The sequence below is a fragment of the Mirounga leonina genome, unplaced genomic scaffold, assembly GCF_011800145.1.
Source record: "Mirounga leonina isolate KUSES-001 unplaced genomic scaffold, KU_Mleo_1.0 Mir_224, whole genome shotgun sequence".
NCBI lineage: Eukaryota > Metazoa > Chordata > Mammalia > Carnivora > Phocidae > Mirounga > Mirounga leonina.
In genome coordinates, this window is record NW_023270615.1 from 16,856,759 (window position 1) to 16,877,846 (window position 21,088).

Below are 21,088 nucleotides of genomic sequence, written 5' to 3' on the forward strand. Positions count from 1 at the left end.
AATACTGACTTTCTGTTTAAAGAAATACATCGTAACTTCCATGATGTAATTATGCAGCATTGATGAGACCTCACTAGAAAGATGCCTGAAGTATTTTTTTTTTAACTGGTTTTATTTATTGATGTTGGGAAAGCCAAACCTACCCTGGGTGAGGCCAGTTATCTCCCTTCCCTCTGCAGTTCCTTCCTTGAGAGTCCACGGTCACTGCCTGTGTGGTCACGCAAACTGCCTGGCAGAGTCCCTCATTGCTCCCCACCCCACCCCGAGTCCTGGTCTCTGCTGATCTCGCTTCATGGCTTGCTAGAATCATAGAAGCCACGAGCAAATCTGCACACTCGTGCCCATGTGTAGAGGCTGTGTGGCGTTGGCCACTTTTGTGCAGAGGAAGAGCGGAGCGTGGGGTGGGGCTGGCACGGCTGGGCAGCTGGCTGCACCCACCGCACACACCGCCCTCTAGCCCAAGCCTCTGTCATCTTTCGAGTGGACCATTAAGTGACTTTGACTTTTAGGTCTCAGATTTACTTTTGTTTCCTCTTTTCCTTTTTTAGAACAATCTTTTTAAAAAGTGCTAATCTGATTATGTCATGCTGAAGAGCTTCCATCATTCCTAAAATAAAGATCCAAGCCCATATTACAATCTTCTGCATTCTAGACTACCTTTTCAGACTCATTTTGTACCCTTTTCATTCAGGTGCTTGTGCTGTAGCCTCATCGGCCCTATATGCCAGTTTCCTATCGTTTTAGGACCTTTGCACATGCCAGTCCCTGTGCCTAGAATAGTCTCCTCCTCTCCTACTTGATGCCTGCTCATTCTGCTCACTCTGCACACGTATCGCCTCTGCAGGGAAGCCTTCCCCAACCTCTCAGACCAAGCTGAGGCCCTGCTGCGTGTGGAGAAAATCTCACGGCCAGAGGAGTTTGGTATTCTTGTGAATCCATGATCTCATGGTGCTCACGCTGCCTGTCCAGGTCCCTCTGCTTCTCAGGCCTTCCGTATGCACATGTGCACACACACACACAGCGCCCCTCTGTTCTCTGCTCATCTTGCCTCACACTCACTGTGCTCTTCTTTTATTGCACTTTCATCAGTTTATCCTAGTTTACTGCCTAGGAGAGCATTTGCCATTCACCTGTGCTCAGTAAACACCAGCTCAGTAAATAAATGAACAGAGATTGGTGCTTAGAAGAGGGGTCCGAGTGACAGGGCTTCAGAGCCCAGCTTCCCGTGGCCCCTGCACCGGCCTCCTGCCTCTCACTGGCAGGCTCCTGCCGATGCAGCAAGCTCAAGCACACACCGCAGCGCCGGCTCTGCCTGGGCTCGGGGGCGGGGGTGCTGCCCGTCCTGCCCCACAGCCCCGCAGCAGCCAAGCGGCACCAACACATGGCCTTTGCTGAACTTGTATGCTTCCTTTGTCAGATCACGAATACGGTATTGTCGTCCCCATTTTAACTGCCGGGGAGCCTGGGCCACACTCCCACATGCCGTTCACCGTATCAGAGAGGTTCATTTGCTACTCAGTTAGGCAGCTTAGTTATTCTCTTACACGTAGTTTTAAATATTCTGCCCAGAATTCATTCAGAGATAGAAACACTAGAGGTAATGATGGTGTTTAGTAAATTATTTGATAAATTCATTAGTCCTAGACAGTATGCCTAGGGCTTAATTTCTTCCTTTTAGTAAATAGTGATAAAGCACAGTGGTTGCTCATATGCTACATCTGTCCCTGTTTATGACAAATAATACAGAGATTCTGTGTGCCCTTTGCCCAGTCTCCCCCAGTGGTTACTTCATAGCTGGGATTTTGACATGGATAAAGTCAAGATACAGAACGTTTCCATCACCGCAAGGATCCCTCAGTTGCCACACGTGTGGTCCCCCCCACCCTACCCATTCCGTATCCCCTGGCAACCACTAGCTAGTCTCCCTTTTTGTAATGTTGTCCTTTCAAGATTATTAATACAAATGTAGTCATATAGTAAGTAATATTTGGGGATTCACTTTTTTCACTCAGCATTAATTCTCTGGCGATCCATCCATGTTGTATTCATTGCTTTGGATTGCCGAGTCGTATTTCATGGTATGGAAGCACCACAGTTGGTTGAACCACTCACCTGTGACGGACGTCTGAGTTGTTTCCAGTTTGGGGCTATAACAAATAAAGCTGCTGTGAACATTTATGTACAGGTTTTCTCTAAACCTAAGTTTTCATTTCTGTGGGATGTGTATGTCAAGGAGTACAGTTGCTGGGTCATATGGCATTGCAAAGTTTTTTAAGAAATGGCCAAACTGTTTTCCAGAGTGGCTGTACCATTTTACATTCCCATAATTAGTATGTAAGTGATGTAGTTTCTTGACATCCTCAGAAGCATTTGGTGTTGTCATTTTTTTAAATTTCAACCATTCTGATAGGTGTGTAGAAAGATTTTACTGTGATTTTCATTTCTATTTCCCTGATGGCTAGTGATGTTTACATTTTTTTGGACTTTGTTTGGTTTTGGCATCAGGAAACTACTCCATAAAATCTGCTGGGATTCCCTCTTGTATTTTCTGTAGAAATTGTATACAATTATTGTTAATTCCTTGAATGTTTGGTAGCATTCTCCAGTAAAGCCAACTGGGCCTGGAGATTTATTTTTTGGAAGTATTTTAATTATGAATTCAATTTCCTTAGTACTTAAAAGGCTGGTCAAATTATCAATGTCATATTGATGAGTTAAGATGGCTTGTGTTTTTCAAGGAATTGGTTCACTTCTCAGTTGTCAAACTTCTATATGTCATGCTCTTTGTAATATATATTTATTCTTCTAATGTCTGCAGAGCCTGAAGTGATAACAGGTTTCATTCCTGTGTGGGAATCTGTCTACTCTCTTTCTAGAAGTCAGTTTTGCCACAGGTGGTCAATTCTATTTATCTTTTCAAAGAATTGGCTGTTTGTTTCATTGATTGTTCTCCATTGTATTTTTGTTTTCAGTCCTATCATTTTCTGGTGTTATTTCCTGCCTTCTGCTCTTACTTGGTTTCTTTTTGCTCTTCTTTTTTTAGATTCTTTAGTTGGGAATTTTGATTGTTGATTTGAGACTTTTCCTCTTTTCTAATGTGTTAGTGCTGTGCATTACTTATGCGCTATGGTGGCCTTGTCCCATACACCTTGATCTGTTTATTTTTATTTTCATTTAGTTCGGTGTATTTTATTTTCCTTTAGACTCTCTTTGACCCATAAATTATTTAGAAGTGTGTTCAATTTCCAAGTGTTGGGAGATTTTAAATTTATTCTAGTTTGTGTCATGGCTCATGATGTGGTCTGTGTTGGAGTATGTCCCCTCGTCACTTAAAAAAGAGTATTCTGCCATTGCTCAGTGGACTGTTTTATAAATGACAATTAGATCTTCTTAGTTGATGGTGTGTTGAGGTCTAATATACCCTTGCTGATTTTCCGTCTAGTAGTTCTACAGTTACTGTAGTTGTGATTTATCTATTTTTTCCTTTCACTTATCTTAATTTTTGCTTCTCACATTTTGTAGTGCTGTTGTTTGGTGCATATTTTCTTGGTTAATTGATCCTGGTTATCACTGTATACTGTTCTTCTCTGTCTCTGGTAGTTTTCTTTGTTCCAAAGTCTACTTTATTAGATATTAATATAGTCATTTTTGCTTTGTCTTGATGAATGTTTGCATGCTATATTTATTGTATATATTACATATACATCTACTACTACATTATTATATATCTTATTGTATATTTTCTTTTTAGGCAGGTTCTTGTTGGGTTATGTTTGATCCATTCTGCCAGTCTTTGTCTTTAAGCTGTGTATTTTGGCCATTTACATTTAGAGTAGTTATTGGATATGTGAGGGCATTTTATTTTTTGTTTGTTATCTTTTTTGTTTTTCTGTTTTCTTTTTCCTCCCTTTCTGGGGGTTAAGTGAACATGTTTTGGAATGCCATTTTTACTTATCCATGGTGTTTTTGAGTGTTTCTCATTGCATAGCTTTGTTTGTTTTTAGTCATTGCTCTAAATATGACATTGTGTATACACGTAAGTTGTCACATTCTGCCGTTTTCATCATTTTACCAATTCAGGCAGAGAAACATTTACCTTCCTTTACATTTCTCTGCTCTCTTTGTTTATAATTGTTTTAAGTACTTCCTGCACATATATTGAAAACCCCATCAGACAGTGTTACAATTTTTACTTAAATCATCCAAAATAATTTAGAAAACTTGGGAAGGTAAGAAAAGCCTGCTGTTTTTGTTCATACATTTTACTGTGTTTTTTCTTCCTTTCTGATACTCTGAGATTCTTTCTTTTGTTTTCTTTACTTATTTTTTTCTACGTAGAGAGCTTCCTTTAGCCATTCCTTTTCCCCTGGTCTGCTGGGGCCATCTTCTCTTGGTTTTCCTTTAGTTGAGAATGCCTTGGTTTCCCCTCTACTCCTAAAGGATCTTTTTGCTTGTTATAGAATTCTTGGTTGAGAGTTCTCTTCTTCCAAGTATTTGGAGTATGTTGTGACACTTTTTTCTGGTCTCCATGGTTTTTGATGAGAAATTCTTTTTCTCTTCTGTGTAAGGTGTCATTTTAGGGGGGCTGCTTTCAAGATTTTTTTGTTGTCAGTTTTCAGAAGCTTTACTATAATCTTGGCATTTATTTATTTGGGTTTACCTGTATCAATATCACTCAGCTTCTTTATAGGTTTCAGCTTCTTACAAATTTGAGGCGTTTTCAGCTCTTACTTCTTTGAGTACCTTTTCAGCTCTGCCATCCTTCTGTCCTTCCAGACTCCACTGAGGCCGGCATGACTCTTTGTTGTGGCTGCACAGGTCCCTGAGGCTCTGTGCTTTCTTCGTTGTTTGTTTCTTGCTGGTTTACACTGCCTGGTTTCTGTTGTTGCGTCTGTCACTTCTCTGAGTCTTTCCTCCGTCCCTCCCAGCCTGCTGCTGAGCCCACCCACTGTACTTTTTCTTTGGGTCTTTGTGTTTTTCAGTTCTAGTTTCTCCATGAGATTCTTTGTCTCCTATTTCTTTGCTGAGGCTTTCTGTTTTTTTCCCTTGTTCCAAGCATGTTCATAAGTGCTCACTGAAATATTTCTATCACGACTGCTCTAAAGTCATTATCAGGTAACCCTGACATCTGTCAACTCAATATTGGCATTTGTTGATTATTTTCTTTCATTCTGTTTGATATCTTCTTAAGTCTTAGTTGGCTTTCTCTGTCACTCTTCCATTAGGGGCAAGGGCACTACTGCCTCATTGCTGCCAGGTAGAGGTACACGGCCAGGGTCCCCCTTCTGCCTGCACTGACACCAGCCTGGGGCTGTTTTCATTTCCGCTGGCCTCAGTAAGAGCCCCACTCTCCCCTGAGCCTCCTCTGATATAGCCCGAGCCAAGAAAAGGAGGGTGCACCTCACTGCAGGGGAGCGGAGGTAGGGGCTCTCCTCGTGGTCTTCACTGACACCACCGTGAGGGCCACTGGTTACCGTCTCGGGGATCAAAGTCCAGCTCCCTGCTCTGATGCCACCGCAGCATTGTGGGAGTGCCTCTCAGCTTCGCGAGGGTCAGAATCCCGGCACCCCTCAACCCTCGCTGGTGTGGAGGGGACGGGCCCAGGCTTTTCTGTGGTTTGGCTGCAGTCGAGTCATTTCTACTTGCTGGGCCGCCCCCTTCCCAGGCTTCTCTGAGCTTTTTTGCCCATGCCCCTTGGCACTTCGAGTTGGCCAGTCGTCAGCTCCAAGTCAGGGAAGTCCATGAGATGTCATTTCTTAAGTCCTTAGCCAGCCCGTCACTTCTCTTCACTTTTCAGTCTTCTTATGTTCGTTTTATATGTAACATCCAGGGTTTGGGGTTGTACTTAGAAAAACAAGGAAAATAGGACTATTCCATCTTTGCGGAAAAAGTCTTGCATATACTTTTAAATAATACAACTTAATTTCAAAAGCATATTCCCTCCCTAACTAAGTTTAGAAGATCTTACTGCAGTTTCATCTGCAAGAACCAGAGTCAACAGGCAGTATTACTCCTCATGGCAAAGTAATGGCAGAGTCTGTGCTGGTCAAATCCGAGACGCCACCAAGGGTGAGATCATGGGTGCTGTGTGTTTCTTAGAGAAAATTGCTGCAGGTGAACGGACGTGCATGCTGACTTCGGAGAGGGTAAAAGCGGGAGGGGTGTGCTCCTTGGAGAGGAATCAACATGGTAGTTCTGTGAAAAGCACATGCAGAGGGAAGCACACCCAGTGGTGTGTAAGCCATCAAATTTGTTTTCTTGATTTACTGTGTTAACAAGCGGATGTTCAGCAGCTTACAAAAAGCAAGCAGTCCTTTTCTGAGAATGTTGACAAGGCCTTTTAAAACCCCAGTTTGGTGGGTCTCTCTTCCTTGCAGAGATAGAGCTGCTTGCTTTGCCATTCAGAAAGGGCTGCAGGCGTCGCGGAGTGACATCAAGTTGTTTAAGCACAATGACATGGCTGACCTGGAGCGTCTACTAAAAGAACAAGAGATGGAAGATCAAAAGGTATGAGTCTTTTGAAGAAAATTATACAGTTCTTTTGTACTTGCTAACCAGCTGAATTATATATGAAATGGTAATTTGTCATGAAAACTTGCCTGCGGATCACATTTGGATATGAAGTGAGGGCATTCCTGCTTATTAAATGCACTCCGCGTCGGAGAGCCAAGTCTGCCGGCAATGGCCTCAGCGTTGCCATAATTACATGCGGCAGCTTTGGGGGAAGGTAATGCAGGCAGCTTTCTAAAAGAGAAAAACAGTGTGCGTGTTGGGGGCTGGGGGTGGACTCTCAACTCTACAGAAATAACACCAGAACGCATTAGTGTGGTGACAGGATGTACGGTGTGGGTTCAAGAAAAGTTTATTTTTATCAGAATAAATCATGTATCAATTAACTGGAAGAAACAGTGCTAGCAGATCTTAATGTATGAGTTTATGAACGAAGGGCCTCTGTCCCTCTGAGCAGCTGCTGCCTGTGGGCAGCAGTGACCCCAGCCTGATTTCCTTCCCGAGCACCTGCACCTGCATCCCTGAGGGGTGGGGAGTGGGGGCGGGGATCCAGCTTCTCCGTGTTCTCAGGAGAGTGTGCGGCAGAGGAAAGGTGCCCAGAGCAGCACTGGGCTTGTAGTTGTCACGTACTTCCCCTGACGACCCGGATGGAGAAGGCAGTTCTCAACCTGGGCACCACATCCTTTGTCACAAACACCACTTTCCAGAGGACTTTTCCCAGTGCAACTCATTCATTACTGGAGTAACTGATGAAAAATGCTCATCGTGTTCCTTAATTTTGTTTTAATTTTCATTTTTCCAGATATATGCATCATTCCTTTAAGATTCTGTCATCTGTTTTAGGTGACAGCCCAAGAGCAGTGCTTCATGAATACACACTTTCCTATGATGAATATGCATGGATTCTCACTGTTTTGGGGTTTTTTTTTTAACGATTTTATTTATTTATTTAATAGAGAGAGAGCGAGAGAGGGAACACAAGCAGGGGGAGTGGGAGAGGGAGAAGCAGGCTTCCCGCGGAGCAGGGAGCCTGATGCGGGACTCGATCCCAGGACCCCGGGATCATGACCTGAGCTGAAGGCAGACGCTTAATGACTGAACCACACCCAGGCGCCCCAGATTTTCATTCTTTGATGCTGCATGTGCTGTAGGCCAGTGTTTCATAGTTATATAATTTAGAAAAGTCTGTTGGGAAAATCTTAAAATTGAGACCATTCCACTGATGAATTTCTTTCGACAAATTGTAAAAAGATGTCCGTAATAGAATGCTACCAGGTTGGAGAAGGCAGACTTGAGAATGTGACCAATGAACCAGTCTTCTGTAGAGTTTATTTTCCCAAGGGAGTTTGTACTGATTTGGAAGATGGGGTGTGTGTGTGTGTGTGTGTGTGTGTGTGTTTTACAAGATTTATAATCTGTGGAACTTTTTTTATGAACAATGAGAAATAAAATTCTCTTGAAATTTATTTCCGTTTTATAGTTTTTACCTTTTTACTAATTAATTTATAGCACATTTTTCTGGCACGGGTAGGCTTTCTAAATAACCTTATTACACTTTGGTTTTGGGAAATAATTTTTTTTTCAGTTTTTATTTTCAGATAAATACTAAATGCCCAGCTTTTGAATATTTTCTACTTAGACGTTTATCTTTTATTTGAAAGTGAATTAAAATACTGTGATTTCATCCAATTTGGAACAAATTTTTTGGTGTCCATTTTTCAGGTAGTTCATAGATGTTTTTTCATTCTCTTTCATATAAGGTTCTCTTGTTCCATATTAATTCTTCTTTTAAAAAAGGACAATAGGGCGGTGCCTGGTGGCTTAGTCGGTTAAGCATCTGCCTTCAGCTCAGGTCATGATCCCAAAGTCCTGGGATCGAGCCTGCATCAGGCTCCCTGCTTAGTGGGGAGCCTGCTTCTCCCTCTCCCTCTCCTGCTCCCCCTGCTTGTGCTCTCTCTCTTTCTGTCCAATAAATAAAATCTTTTAAAAAATAAAAAAGGACAGTAGGTAAAAACAACAGTTCTTGGAAGAAATACAAATAAATGTGAGCAAATGAAAAATACTCGGGCCTCACTAAGAATTGGTGAAGTTAGGCAAGGAGGTTTCGCCTGTCCGATGAGGGAACATTTTTCACCATTAATAACCAGTGCCAGTGCTGATCTGTGTACTGAAACAGGCCCTCCTGTAACTTTGGGGAGAGTGCCAACTGGGGGTAAATGGGCTGCAGAATTCTTACATGTCTGTACCCTGGTAGTGTATCTGGGGTGCTGTCTTTAGAAGAGAGTCCCAAGTGGTGTTAAAGATTAAAAGATAGTCACAATGTGACGTAAAAAAGCAAAAGGAGGGAAACAGCCTACATCCAGCGTTGGGGGAATAGTTAATATATGGTATATCCACCGGTAGAATAGTATATCTCCATTGAAATCGTGTTTTCAGTAATTATTCATTAAAATAATTTTTTTTTAACTCTGGTCGTAACACTGTTGCAGTAAAATCCTGATTTGAACAAAGTCATTTATAAAGATACGTATTTACAAGAAAGACAGCGGGTAGTGTAACTAGCTAATCTGTTAAAAATTTTATGTACTTTCCCATTTCCCAAGATTCCTACACTGAATATTTTTAAGTCATAATAAAAATACTTCATTTTGGAAAGGTAGGGAGAGGCTCACCTCTCCTCACGTGACCCCCAGCAAACCCATGGCATTCAGGTTTGAGTTAAGAACAGAGTGAAGATGGCCAAGCAAACACAGTGGCGTGTACTTCTGCATACTTCAACAGACACTTTTCTGAGCATTACAGCTGTGGTTCTAAAATGTCCTGATTAGAAGCTTAAGAGGCAAGAAACTTTTGAGTAGGAAGATGGTGCCAGCTTTACCTAAGAATCTCAGTATTTTTTCAGCCTTGCACACCTGAAGCATCTACAAATTCACCAGTGTGAGTGGTTTATTATTAGTGACTTGCCATCAGTGGGGTACAGGAAGGTTATGTATTGTTTGAAGTAGGCCTTCCGCCACCACCTCAGACATGCCTGGATGAGGTCATGGTTGAGTTGTACTTGACCCAGTAGTTAGGAAGGAGATTTTATCTGCTGTTTGGTAGATGGAGAGCAGGGTTTGTCTGTTTAACTTTTTATCATAGAAAATTTCAGGCACTTTCAAAGGAAGTACAGTAGTATAAGAAGCCCCCGTGCCCTTTTCCCGGCTTTGTTATCAACATTGTGCCATTCTTGTGTCATCTGAGCCTTGGCTAAACTCCCTGCCCCATCTCTGTGATGATTCCCATCATCATTGCAGTTTTCTTTTAGGTAAACTTTGTAGACATTGAAGTGAACAAATCCTAGCCATACATTTTGACCAGTGAATAATCCGGATAATCATGGCCCTGTTGTGACCTAAAATGTGCCTATCTCCCCAGAAATTTCCCTTGGGCTCCTTCTCAGTCATTCTGGGTTTGGAGGGCTTTGTTTGTTTCAGTATTCTCAGAGTGCTTAAATTGTGTGCGTGCGTGTGTGGTCACCTCGTTGATTGTGTGAACGAGAAAAACATCAGAGAAGAAAGCACTGTTCTTTGTCTCAAAATAACAGGGTATGAACCATGAACTTGAAACTCACCCAGACTGTCTTTTTGTTTACTTACTCAGATGAATAGATCTTATCAAGTGGAGTGCTAGGGGGCATCTAACAGATTTTGCATTTTGGAGTTAAATTTAAAATGTCTTTTTTTTTTTTTTTTTTTCCTTTTACAAGAATCCTCGCAAGGCTCGGGTCACACGACGTTTCATTGTAGTGGAAGGGCTGTATATGAACACTGGAACTATTTGTCCTCTTCCAGAACTGGTAAGCAACCACGTTTACTCAGTGTTTCAGGACTTGGACCATGGGGCAGCTATGCTATTTGTTTGTGAGCACTTCTATTTTTTTCTTTTTTTCTTTTTTTTTATTATGTTAGTCTCCACACAGTAGATCATTAGTTTTTGATGTGTTCCATGATTCATTGTTTGTGTATAATACCCAGTGCTCCATGCAGTACGTGCCCTCCTTAACACTCATCACTGGGCTAACCCATCCCCCACCCCTCTCCCCTCTAAAACCCTCAGTTTGTTTCCCAGAGTCCATAGTCTCTCATGGTTCATCTCCCCCTCTGATTTACCCCCCTTCATTTTTCCCTTCCTTCTCCTAATGTCCTCCATGCTATTCCTTATGTTCCACAAATAAGTGAAACCATATGATAATTGACTTTCTCTGCTTGACTTATTTCACTTAGCATAATCTCCTCCAGTCCCATCCATGTTGATGTAAAAGTTGGGTATTCATCCTTTCTGATGGCTGAGTAATATTCCATTGTATATATGGACCACATCTTCTTTATCCATTCATCTGTGAAAGGATATCTCAGTTCCTTCCACAGTTTGGCTATTGTGGACATCGCTGCTGTGAACATTGGGGTGCATGTGGCCTTTCTTTTCGCTACATCTGTATCTTTGGGGTAAATACCCAGTAGTGCAATTGCTGGGTCGTAGGGTAGCTCTATTTTTAACTTTTTGAGGAACCTCCATCCTGTTTTCCAGAGTGGCTATACCGACTTGCATTCCCACCAACAGTGTAAGAGGGTTCCCCTTTCTGCACAACCTCCCCAACATTTGTTGTTTCTTGCCTTTCAATTTTTGCCATTCTAACTGGTGTAAGGTGGTATCTCAATGTGGTTTTGATTTGAATTTCCCTGATGGCTAATGATGATGAACATTTTTTCATGCGTCTGTTAGCCATTTGTATGTCTTCTCTGGAGAAGTGTCTGTTTTGTGTGCACTTCTAATGTCTAACGTCTGCATTGCTTTGCACAACAGGTACCGTAAGTACATTGTGACTGTATCAGGGAAGTAAATTAAAATTACATGCCGACCCTGGTCTTTAAAGAATAATCAAGGCCCAGCTTTTTAAAACCAACTATATTGAGGTGTAATTGACATACAAATAAAATATATTTACTTTAAGTGTACAGTTTTTTTGTTTAAAGATTTTTATTTTATTTGAGAACAAAAGAAAGCACAAGTGATGGGGAGGGGCAGAGGGAAAGGGAGAAGCAAGGAGCCCGAAAGGGGGGCTCGATGTGAGGACCATGAGATTATGACCTGAGCCAAAGGCAGATGCTTAACCAACTGAGCCACCCAGGTGCCCCAAAACAGCTTTTTAACAGGAAAAGCAATGTACTGTTTTTAGAAACCATGACTGTTGAGATTTCTTTTTCATGGAGGTGAAGTTCACATAAGATAAAATTAGCCATTTTAGAGAGTACGGTTCTGGCATTTGGCAAAGGCACCCTGTCACACAACCATCAACTATCTGGTTTTCTCCCAATAAGACCCCTGCCCACTAAGCAGTCACTCCCCATTTTCCCCTGCCTATAGCCCCTAGCAACCACCCATCAGCTTTCTGTCTCTATGGATTTACCCATTCTGGATATTCCTGATAAATGGCATCGTATCATCTGTGACCTTTTGTATCTGGCTTCCTCTGCTTCCCATGTTTTCGTAGTTCGTCCAGTTTGTAGCATGTATCAGTCCTTCATTCCCTTTTAATGCCAAGCCATAGTCCCTCGTGTGGACGTGTTGCATTGTTGATCTGTTGATGGAGATTTGGATTGTTTCCGCTTTCTGCTTGTTGTAAGTTGCCATGAACATTTGTGTACAAGTCTTTGTTTGAATCCCTGTTTTCAGTTCTGTGTATATTCCTGGCCGTACAGTTGCTGGATCGAACGGTAATTCTGTGTTTAACTTACTGGGGACCTGCCAGACTCTTTTCCCAAGTGGCTGCACCATTTTACATCCCCACCAGCAGCGGGGAGGGTTCCAGTTTCTCCACCGCCTCACCAGCACTCAGTTGTTTTTTTCAATTTCTGCCACCCTGGTAGGTGTGAAGCATGTGGTTTTTATTTGCATTTCCCCAAAGACTAGTGATGTTGAGCCTCTTTTCCTGTATTTGTTGGCTATTTGTATATCTTTGAAGAAATGTCTTTAGAAGTCTTTTGCCCATTTTTAAATTGGGTTGTTTTTCTTGTTAAGTTCTTTACATGTTTTGGATTCTAGACCCTCACTAGATTCATGATTTGCAAATATTTTCTCCAATTCTGTAGGTTGTTTTGTCATTTCTTTGATTAGTGTCCTTTGATGCACTGAAGATTTTAATTTTGATGAAGTCTAATTTATCTAGTTTTTTGTTGTTGCTTGTGCTTTTGGTGTCATATCTAAGAAATTTGTTGTCGAATCCAGAGTCATGAAGATATACCACTATGTTTTCTTCTAAGAGTTTTGTAGTTTTAGCTTTGTTTTAGATATCTGATCCATTTTGGGTTTTTGTTTGTTTTAAGATTTTATTTATTTATTTGAGAGAGAGAGAACACAGAGGGAGAGTGAGAGGCAGAAGCAGACTCCCCGCTGAGCAGAGAGCCTAATGCTGGGCTCGATCCCAGGACCCTGAGATCATGACCTGAGCTGAAGGCAGACGCCTAACCGACTGAGCCACCCAGGTGCCCCCTCTGATCCATTTGACTTAATTTTTGTATGTGCTATGAGGGATGTGTCCAGTTTCATTCTTTTGCATGTGGTTTCAGGTTGTCCCCGTACCATTTGTTGAAGAAACTGCTGTTTTCTACTGAATGGTCCTAGTCCATTGACCATAGAGAGATGGGCTGTATTTCAGGACTCGAATCTGTTCCATGTCTCTGTATGTCTAGCCTTATGCCAGTATCGTACCATCTCAATTACTGTAGCTTTATAGTAAATTTTAAAATCAAGACATGTGAGTTCTCCAACTTTGTTCTTTTTTAAGATTGTTTTTGCTTATTTGGGGCCCCTGGAGATTCCATTTGAAGGTTAGGATCAGCTTTTCTATTTCTGTAAAAAAAAAAAAAGCCATTGAAATTTGGATAGGGATTGTATTGAATCAAGATTGTATTGAATCTGTAGATTGCTTTAGGAGGTATTTCCATCTTAATGATATTAAGTCTGAATCCATGAACACAGAAGTATTTCCATTTATTTAGATCTTCTTTAATTTCTTTCAGCAGCGTTTTGTGGTTTTCACTGTACAGGTCTGACATCTCTTTGGTTAAATTCATTCCTAAGTATTTCATTCTTTTTGATGATGTTATAAATGGACTTGTTTTAGGGGTTGTTAACTGCTAGTTTATAGAAATACAACTGATTTTGAGGGGTTTCTTCTTATTTTTTATTATTTTTTTAAGATTTTATTTTTAATGTAACCTCTACACCCAACATGGGGGCTCAGACTCACAACCCCCAAGATCAACAGTTGCATGCTCCACCAACTGAGCCAGGCAGGCACCCCTGATTTTGTGTTTTAATCTTGTATCACGGAATATTCTATATATAAACTCCTGTAATTTATGAATAGAGATAGTTTCACTTCTTCCTTTCCAATTTGGATGTCTTTTATTTCTTTTTCTTTCCTGATTGTTCTGGCTAGAACCTCCTGTACGGTGTTGACTAGGAGTGGCAAGAGGGAGAAGCTTTTCAGGCTGCCATCATTGAGTATGATATTAGCTGTGTGTTTTCCCTAAATGCCCTTCATCAGGTTGAGGAGGTTCCCCCCCCCCATCCTAATATGTTGAGTGTTTATACCATGCGAGGTTTGGATTTTGTCAAATGCTTTTTCTGTATCAGTTGATGAGTTGATCATGTGTTTTCCTTCATCCTATTAATATAGTTGATTTTCCTATGTTGAACCACCCTTGCATTCAGCCACTGAAACTTGAATCTGTGAGTTCATCAATTGAATGAAGATTCAGAATAAGGATTTCATATCTTGTTTTTAAAGTTTTTCACTGTTTCTTGAGGAAATCTAAATACATCTTAAATATCACTGAAAGAGATGTATTTGTTTTCCTCTTCTTATTTTCATGTCAAAGACTGATAGAAGCGCGTGGGGGTGATAGTGGGCCAAAAGATACCAGAATTGCATATTTAGGACTCTGATAGTAAAGCAGTACCGGTGGACAGATAATAGAGCCAAACCATGAAACAAAATATTAAGTGTAAGGAACAGGTCAAGTATATAGTAGCATTGAGTTTGTAAAGATTACAGAATACAAATTAGGGTTTGACTTTGGGATTTCTGTTTTGTTTCACTAATTGTCTATCTGTGTACCAGTGCTGTCATAATATTATTGAAAATTTTCTAAAACATGATTTTTAAAAAATATCTCATTCCTATAATGTTTCATACATGTGAATGGATGGCAAACAGTGTTGAAAAGATAGAATTCTCCCCAAATTAGCTTATTCATTATTAATAAAAATCCATCTAAATTTAGTGGTTGATAATCACTGTACTTTAATTGACTTGTGATACTGATCACGTTCATACCATTTAGGGATAAATCAATTAAACATTGAGGGGGGAAGCTGTATACAGGCTTGCATATGTTCAGTTTCCCACTGTGTAAACAAAAAAGTAACATGAAATAATTAGAAGAACCTAAGATAAATATACATCTAAACCTTTGCTGGGAAAAGACTTTCTTACAAGACCAAAAGCAAAGAGAAAAACAGATTGAAAAGCATATTAATGAAAGCTTTTTCTGAATTAAAAAAAAATGCCATGAATTCAAATTAAAACACAGTGCCACTGAGGGAAGAATGATATACATTTCCTCAGGAATTTTATGTATAATCAAACCAGTATTTAACAGATAGATTACATGTCATCATTCATACCTTAATATTTCCATCTTTAAAAATTGACATTGTGCTGTCTATATTATTGAGTTAAATTTAGAGCATCTAAAGTACAGCCTCTTTTCGTCATCATGGTACCGTTGACCATTGAACAATGCAGGGGTTAGGGGCACTGACCCCCACGCAGTTGAAAGTCCACATGACTCTTGATTCCCCAAAAACTTAACTACTAATAGTCTCCTGTTGACTAGAAACCCTATCCATAACATAAACAGCTGATTAACACGTTTTGTAGGTCATACGTATTATACATCCTTAAAGTAAGCTAGAGAAAAGAAGATGTTAAGAAAATCATAAGGAAGAAAAAATACATTTACAGTGCTGGACTGTATTTATTGAAAAAAATCCACTTCTCAGCAGACCTGTGCAGTTCAAACCTGTGTTGTTCAAGGGCCACCTGTTATGTTCTAGAAAGTGCATGTACATAGTTATGTTCTATATACAGGCTGTAAATACTGAACTATGGCTCTTAGGGCAAATGTGGTTTGTTCTCTGCAAGCCTCTGGTCAGAGCATTTTCATCATTCGCTCAGTACCTAACCTTGTTTTATGTGTTTTTTGTTCAAAGACATTTTATTTAACACATATTGGGGAGTTTTTTTGTTTCTATTATTATTTTTTTAAAGATTTTATTTATTTGTGAGAGGGAGAGCACAAGCAGGGGGAGGGGCAAAGGGAGAAGCAGGCTCCCCGCTGAACAGGGAGCCCAACATGGGGCTTCATCCCAGGACCCTGGGATCATGACCTGAGCCGAAGGCAGACGCTTAACTGACTGAGCCACCCAGGTGCTCCGGTTTAACACATATTGTTGATTCATTCACATTGAGCTCAGGGCCATCAGCACTGTAACTCATGCCTGAAATGCAGCTGATCTAACACAACTGTTTCCTCTGTAAGACACATCGTAGCTGTCTGGCACTTAAGAATGCTAGACGGCACTTCAACGCTGTGCTTGGGGCCCTCCTAAACAAAATCGCCAGCAGAGAGCACAAAATGCAAAAAACATGGTAATAAAGAAATCCTGAAGAAGGACACTTGTTTACAGTATGAGCTGAAGCAGTAGTCAGACTCAGCTGGGAATATGCAAGGATTTTGCCCCTCTACACTATGCCTTGTGTGTTGATTACAAAGAAACTTTAGCAGGTGGGCAGATGCACAAATACAAATCCACCAGTATTGAGGATCAACTGTACATGCTTTTTTTTTTTCCTTTTTATTTTAGGTTTAGGTTTGTTCTTCCCAATATATTCTCTAGTGTGCTAATCATCAGTATTTTAAAGTTGTGTTTTGTTTACCACTTAGGTTAAGTTAAAATACAAATACAAAGCAAGAATCTTTCTGGAGGAAAGCCTTTCGTTCGGAGTTCTGGGGGAGCATGGTCGAGGAGTCACTGAACATTTTGGAATCAGTGTAAGTTCTCCTACTCTGGGACATTTCCTTGTATAGAAAACATGCAGTCCCATCCTGCCGGACACGTTTCATGGGCACAAGACGGCGTTCCTCATCAGTGTGCAGGGTCATGCAGCTTTGGGGTGTGTCACTTCGCTGAGCCCCTAGAGGATCAGGTCAGCCAGACCAGGCCTATCTTCCCTCAGAACCTGTAAACTCACAGTGGCTACTCAACAGAATTGTGGTCTGTTTACCTGGTAGCATTTGATCTTGGCTTTCAATATCTTTTCTCTAGAAATGTGTTTTTCTTAAAAACAGTAAGAAGTCCCTAAAGTAGTCCTTTAGAAAATATTATGGTGGCAGTGAATGTTGTTCTTTCTAGTATTCATAGTTCAGAGTCCTCTGTTATTTCTGTGTATGGGGTATTAGACAGTCATGACTTCTGTAGAGAGTCAGAAACAATGCTGGCACAGATTATGCAAAGCCTCAAGGTTCCCGACAACTGGAATGAGTTGGTCATGTGTTCTCTTGCTGATGGGAAATGAGCCCCAACTGCCCCCAGTCTTAATGGTTTGTGCCCCTGGAGGCTGTCAGGGAGGAACAACGTCAGCCTGTCCACAGGACCTGTCTTCACCCACCACCGTGTCACCTGTTGAGCTGAAGGGAACTTTTCTGCAAATCCTATGCATAAAAGTTTTGCAACCTATGTTAAAAAGTTGAACTAAAGAGCATGAAAATCACCTTAGATTATCTGTATCCCACTACCAATACGGTCTAGAGAAAAATGGAGAGCAGAACAAATACCACACGAAGTTAGACTGACATATACTCCTCAAAGACAGACTGACATTTGGTGATTAAATGCACTAAGGAAAAGTGCAGAATATATGGACCTTATTTGGATCCTGATTCCAGCAAACACTACAGAAAACGAGCTTTGTCAGACAGGTATTTGAACACTGAATATTTGGTGATATTAAGAAATTTTTCATTTTTTAGGTGTGATAATAGTTTTGTGATTATGTTTTTGAAAGTGTCCATATCCTTTAGAAATGCACACTGAAATACTTATAGATGAAACCATATGAAGTCTGGGATTTGCTCCAAAGAAATAATGAGGGCAGCAGGGAGCTATACAAGGTAATGGGTTGTCCGTGAACGGATAATTACTGAATCTGGTGATGAGAATTGTTCACTCTATTCTCTCTACTTTTGTATATGACTGAGATTTTTCATAATGAAAGGTTTTTTTAAAAAAGAGTACACAGATTTCCTTGTTGGGTCTGTGGACCGTTTAGAAACCCCCAGCTGTGCTTGGACCAGTTGTCATCGCGGCCATCAGTGAGTGATTTTGAATGGCTGCTGTGTGCCCAGCATGCACTTGGTGCTGGAGCCGGAGCCGGAGCCGGAGCCGGTGCTGGTGCACAAGGTGAGGGTCAGCGGAGCACTGAGTTGAGAAGATGGGCGGGACTCAGAAGCCCACGGGTACACAGTAATTGATTTTATTTTTGAAAAGTTGAAAGGTAAATTGAATGTAGGGATGAAATGCTCAAAACTCTGATAGATTTGTTTGTATTTCTCTCAAGTACCTTCTGGGGGAAGGCCAGCTGGACACTGTTTAAGCAAGGAAATGATCTTATTTTGTACCTCTGAATATTTTTGGTATGAAGCAGTTTTGGATTTCATTTTTTTTTTTTTAAAGATTTTATTTATTTATTTGACAGAGAGATAGAGAGAACAAGTAGGCAGAGAGGCAGGCAGAGGGGGAGGGAGAAGCAGGCTCTTCGCTGAGCAGGGAGCCCGACATGGGGCTCGATCCCAGGACCCTGGGATCATGACCTGAGCCGAAGGCAGACGCTTAATGACTGAGCCACCCAGGCGCCCCGGATTTCATTTTCTTTTAATTTCTCTCTCTCCTACCGCTGTGAGTAAATTGTGTGTGCATGATGAAATGGCCAAAAAGTGTAAAGTGAGACCCTTTCAGAGGTGCACTTCGACACATCCGTCCTTGTAGCGATAAATTTTGTATGGTTTACCTTCACTTGGCATGTACGTAGTGTGTTTGAACGGAGATGTTGACGTGATCAGGACTGAAATTTTGTCTGCAGGCTTGACATGGGTTTTTATTTTTTCTTTTAAATTGAGGAATAACTACTACTGTCCCACTTTTTTGCAGATTGATGACATTGATCTTATTAGTGCCAACATGGAGAATTCCCTCGCTTCTATTGGAGGTTTCTGCTGTGGCCGATCTTTTGTGATTGACCATCAGGTGGGTTCATTTTGAAAAACAAAAGCAGAAACTGAAACCAGTTGTTCCACTGGTCATGCTAAGCAGTTAGTCAGCATGTAACTTCCAATCACAGAATTTCATTCTGACCTAGTTTACCACAATTTTTATTTAAAAGTCGATTTGTTGGGTTCCTGGGTGGCTCAGTTGGTTGAGCGACTGCCTTTGGCTCAGTTCATGATCCTGGAGTCCCAGGATCGAGTCCCGCATCGGGCTCCCTGCTTGGCAGGGAGTCTGCTTCTCCCTCTGACCCTCCTCCCTCTCATGTGCTCTCTCTCTCATTCTCTCTCTCTCAAATAAATAAATAAAATCTTTAAAAAAAAAAAAAAGTCGATTTGTTAGTAGAATCACTCAGAATATTTACAATTGAAATTATCTCCCTTTTAAAAAAGCCTTAGGGGCGCCTGGGTGGCTCAGTCATTAAGCGTCTGCCTTCAGCTCGGGTCATGATCCGGGGGTCCTGGGATTGAGTCCCGCATCGGGCTCCCTGCTCCGCGGGGAGCCTGCTTCTCCCTCTCCCGCTCCCTCTGCTTGTGTTCCCTCTCTCGCTGTGTCTCTCTGTCAAATAAATAAAATCTTTAAAAAAAATAAAAATTTAAAAAAAAAAATAAAAAAGCCTTATTTGTGTTACAAGTATGACTTGTATACACTTGTGGATATTACCACCTTACCATTTGTACACACTGTTTGGAGGTGTTGCAGATCTGGTGCCTTTAGGTTTTTAGGCCAAAAAAAAGAAGCGTATTTATATCTTTAACTTGTTCATTTCTTCTTAGAGACTTTCCGGCCAGGGGTACTGCTTTTCAGCTTCGTTACCCCCGCTGTTGGCTGCCGCTGCCATCGAGGCTCTCAACATCATGGAGGAGAATCCAGGTATAATCTTCTGAACCCAGGACACCAGGCATCGCGGTGACGTCAGCCAGGCTGCTGGCGTTCTTTTGGCGTAATTAGCTGGAGGGAAAGTGTTGACCACACAGAGCTGTGCCTCTGAGTGACATTACCTGGCGTTTATAGGGAGAATGATAGTGAAGACATCGTCCTGCCTCAGGAATTCAGTGGAGAGCTTCTGTCCTCCCAGGAGACAAGCCAGAGCCAAAGTGGGGCTGGCTCCCAGGATGGGTGGCAGTGCCGGGAGGAGGAGTCAGCTCTGGGCTAGTTGTCATTGGAGGAGTTAGCTGAAGTGTGCTGCTAATTCTCGGTACATATAATTTGTAGCTTATCCGGTTTTTTTCCTTCAGCCTTTGACTGATGAGTTGGTACTAAAGCCAAACCCGGTTACCAACCGTTAAAGCTTCCTTTATGGGCCAATTTGACTAAATTTCAAATGTGCCTTTTGGCTGTTATAGCACTCCTCACAAAGCCTAAAACAGAAATGAAAAGCAAGCCTTACTTGGTATTTCTAAATTTAGAATTTTTAAAATTTCTAAATTCTTAACGGTTTTAATTCAGAGAATCAGGAAATGTGAATGTTTCTGGGTGCATGTTCATATGCTTGCTTGTGAGAAGGCCTGGCACTCCTGCCTCTTGCTTAGATGTTTTAGTTTTTTTAATTTTCCATGAATAAAGTGAAAATATCAAGGGAAAGGTAGTAAACATACTACAGTGTCTATCTTTTACCAAATTGTTAAGGGTCCAGAAATAAGTAATATATTTATACCCTTTTATTAGCCAGATTATTTGTAGAACCTGATGAGAACAAGAGCCATTGTTTTGTTGTGGAAAACCTCACCCCAGATTCTGCTGAAGGTGGGTGAGGAGCTGCCAGGACATGTGTGCCGAAGACCAGGGCTTAGGCCTTTGGAAGTGTTCCTGTCTGTGTGCTAATAGTCTGTAGGAGTATTTACAACATTTAAATTGATGAACTTGAACTTTAAAAATCTTTTAAAAATATTTTTAGATTAGTAGTAGCAGATCTTCCAGATATACTATCAAGTGCATTTCTTTTCATACAGGTATTTTTTTAGTGTTGAAGGAAAAGTGCGAACGAATTCATAAAGCTTTACAAGGGTAAGTTTTACATATTTTCAACCAACTTAAAGTTTATCTGTACCACATTTAAACAACTAGTGAAAAATTTTGAATGTCACCTCTTTGGTTTTGAGTATATTTAATAGGCTTGGATCAGTTTGACTAAATTACAACTAAG

General features: G+C 41.1%; 1 protein-coding gene across 2 annotated transcripts in view; it reads left to right on the plus strand.

The window, feature by feature from the left end:
- Positions 1-21,088, plus strand: part of SPTLC1 (serine palmitoyltransferase long chain base subunit 1) — a 55,530-nt gene that overhangs the window by 25,372 nt on the left and 9,070 nt on the right. For both annotated transcript variants that reach the window (XM_035029177.1, XM_035029178.1), the window contains exons 7-12: positions 6,378-6,507; positions 10,259-10,348; positions 16,566-16,673; positions 18,829-18,924; positions 19,719-19,815; positions 20,895-20,949. In XM_035029177.1, coding sequence (XP_034885068.1) covers positions 6,378-6,507; positions 10,259-10,348; positions 16,566-16,673; positions 18,829-18,924; positions 19,719-19,815; positions 20,895-20,949 — 576 coding nt within the window. The remainder of the gene's footprint in view (positions 1-6,377; positions 6,508-10,258; positions 10,349-16,565; positions 16,674-18,828; positions 18,925-19,718; positions 19,816-20,894; positions 20,950-21,088) is intronic.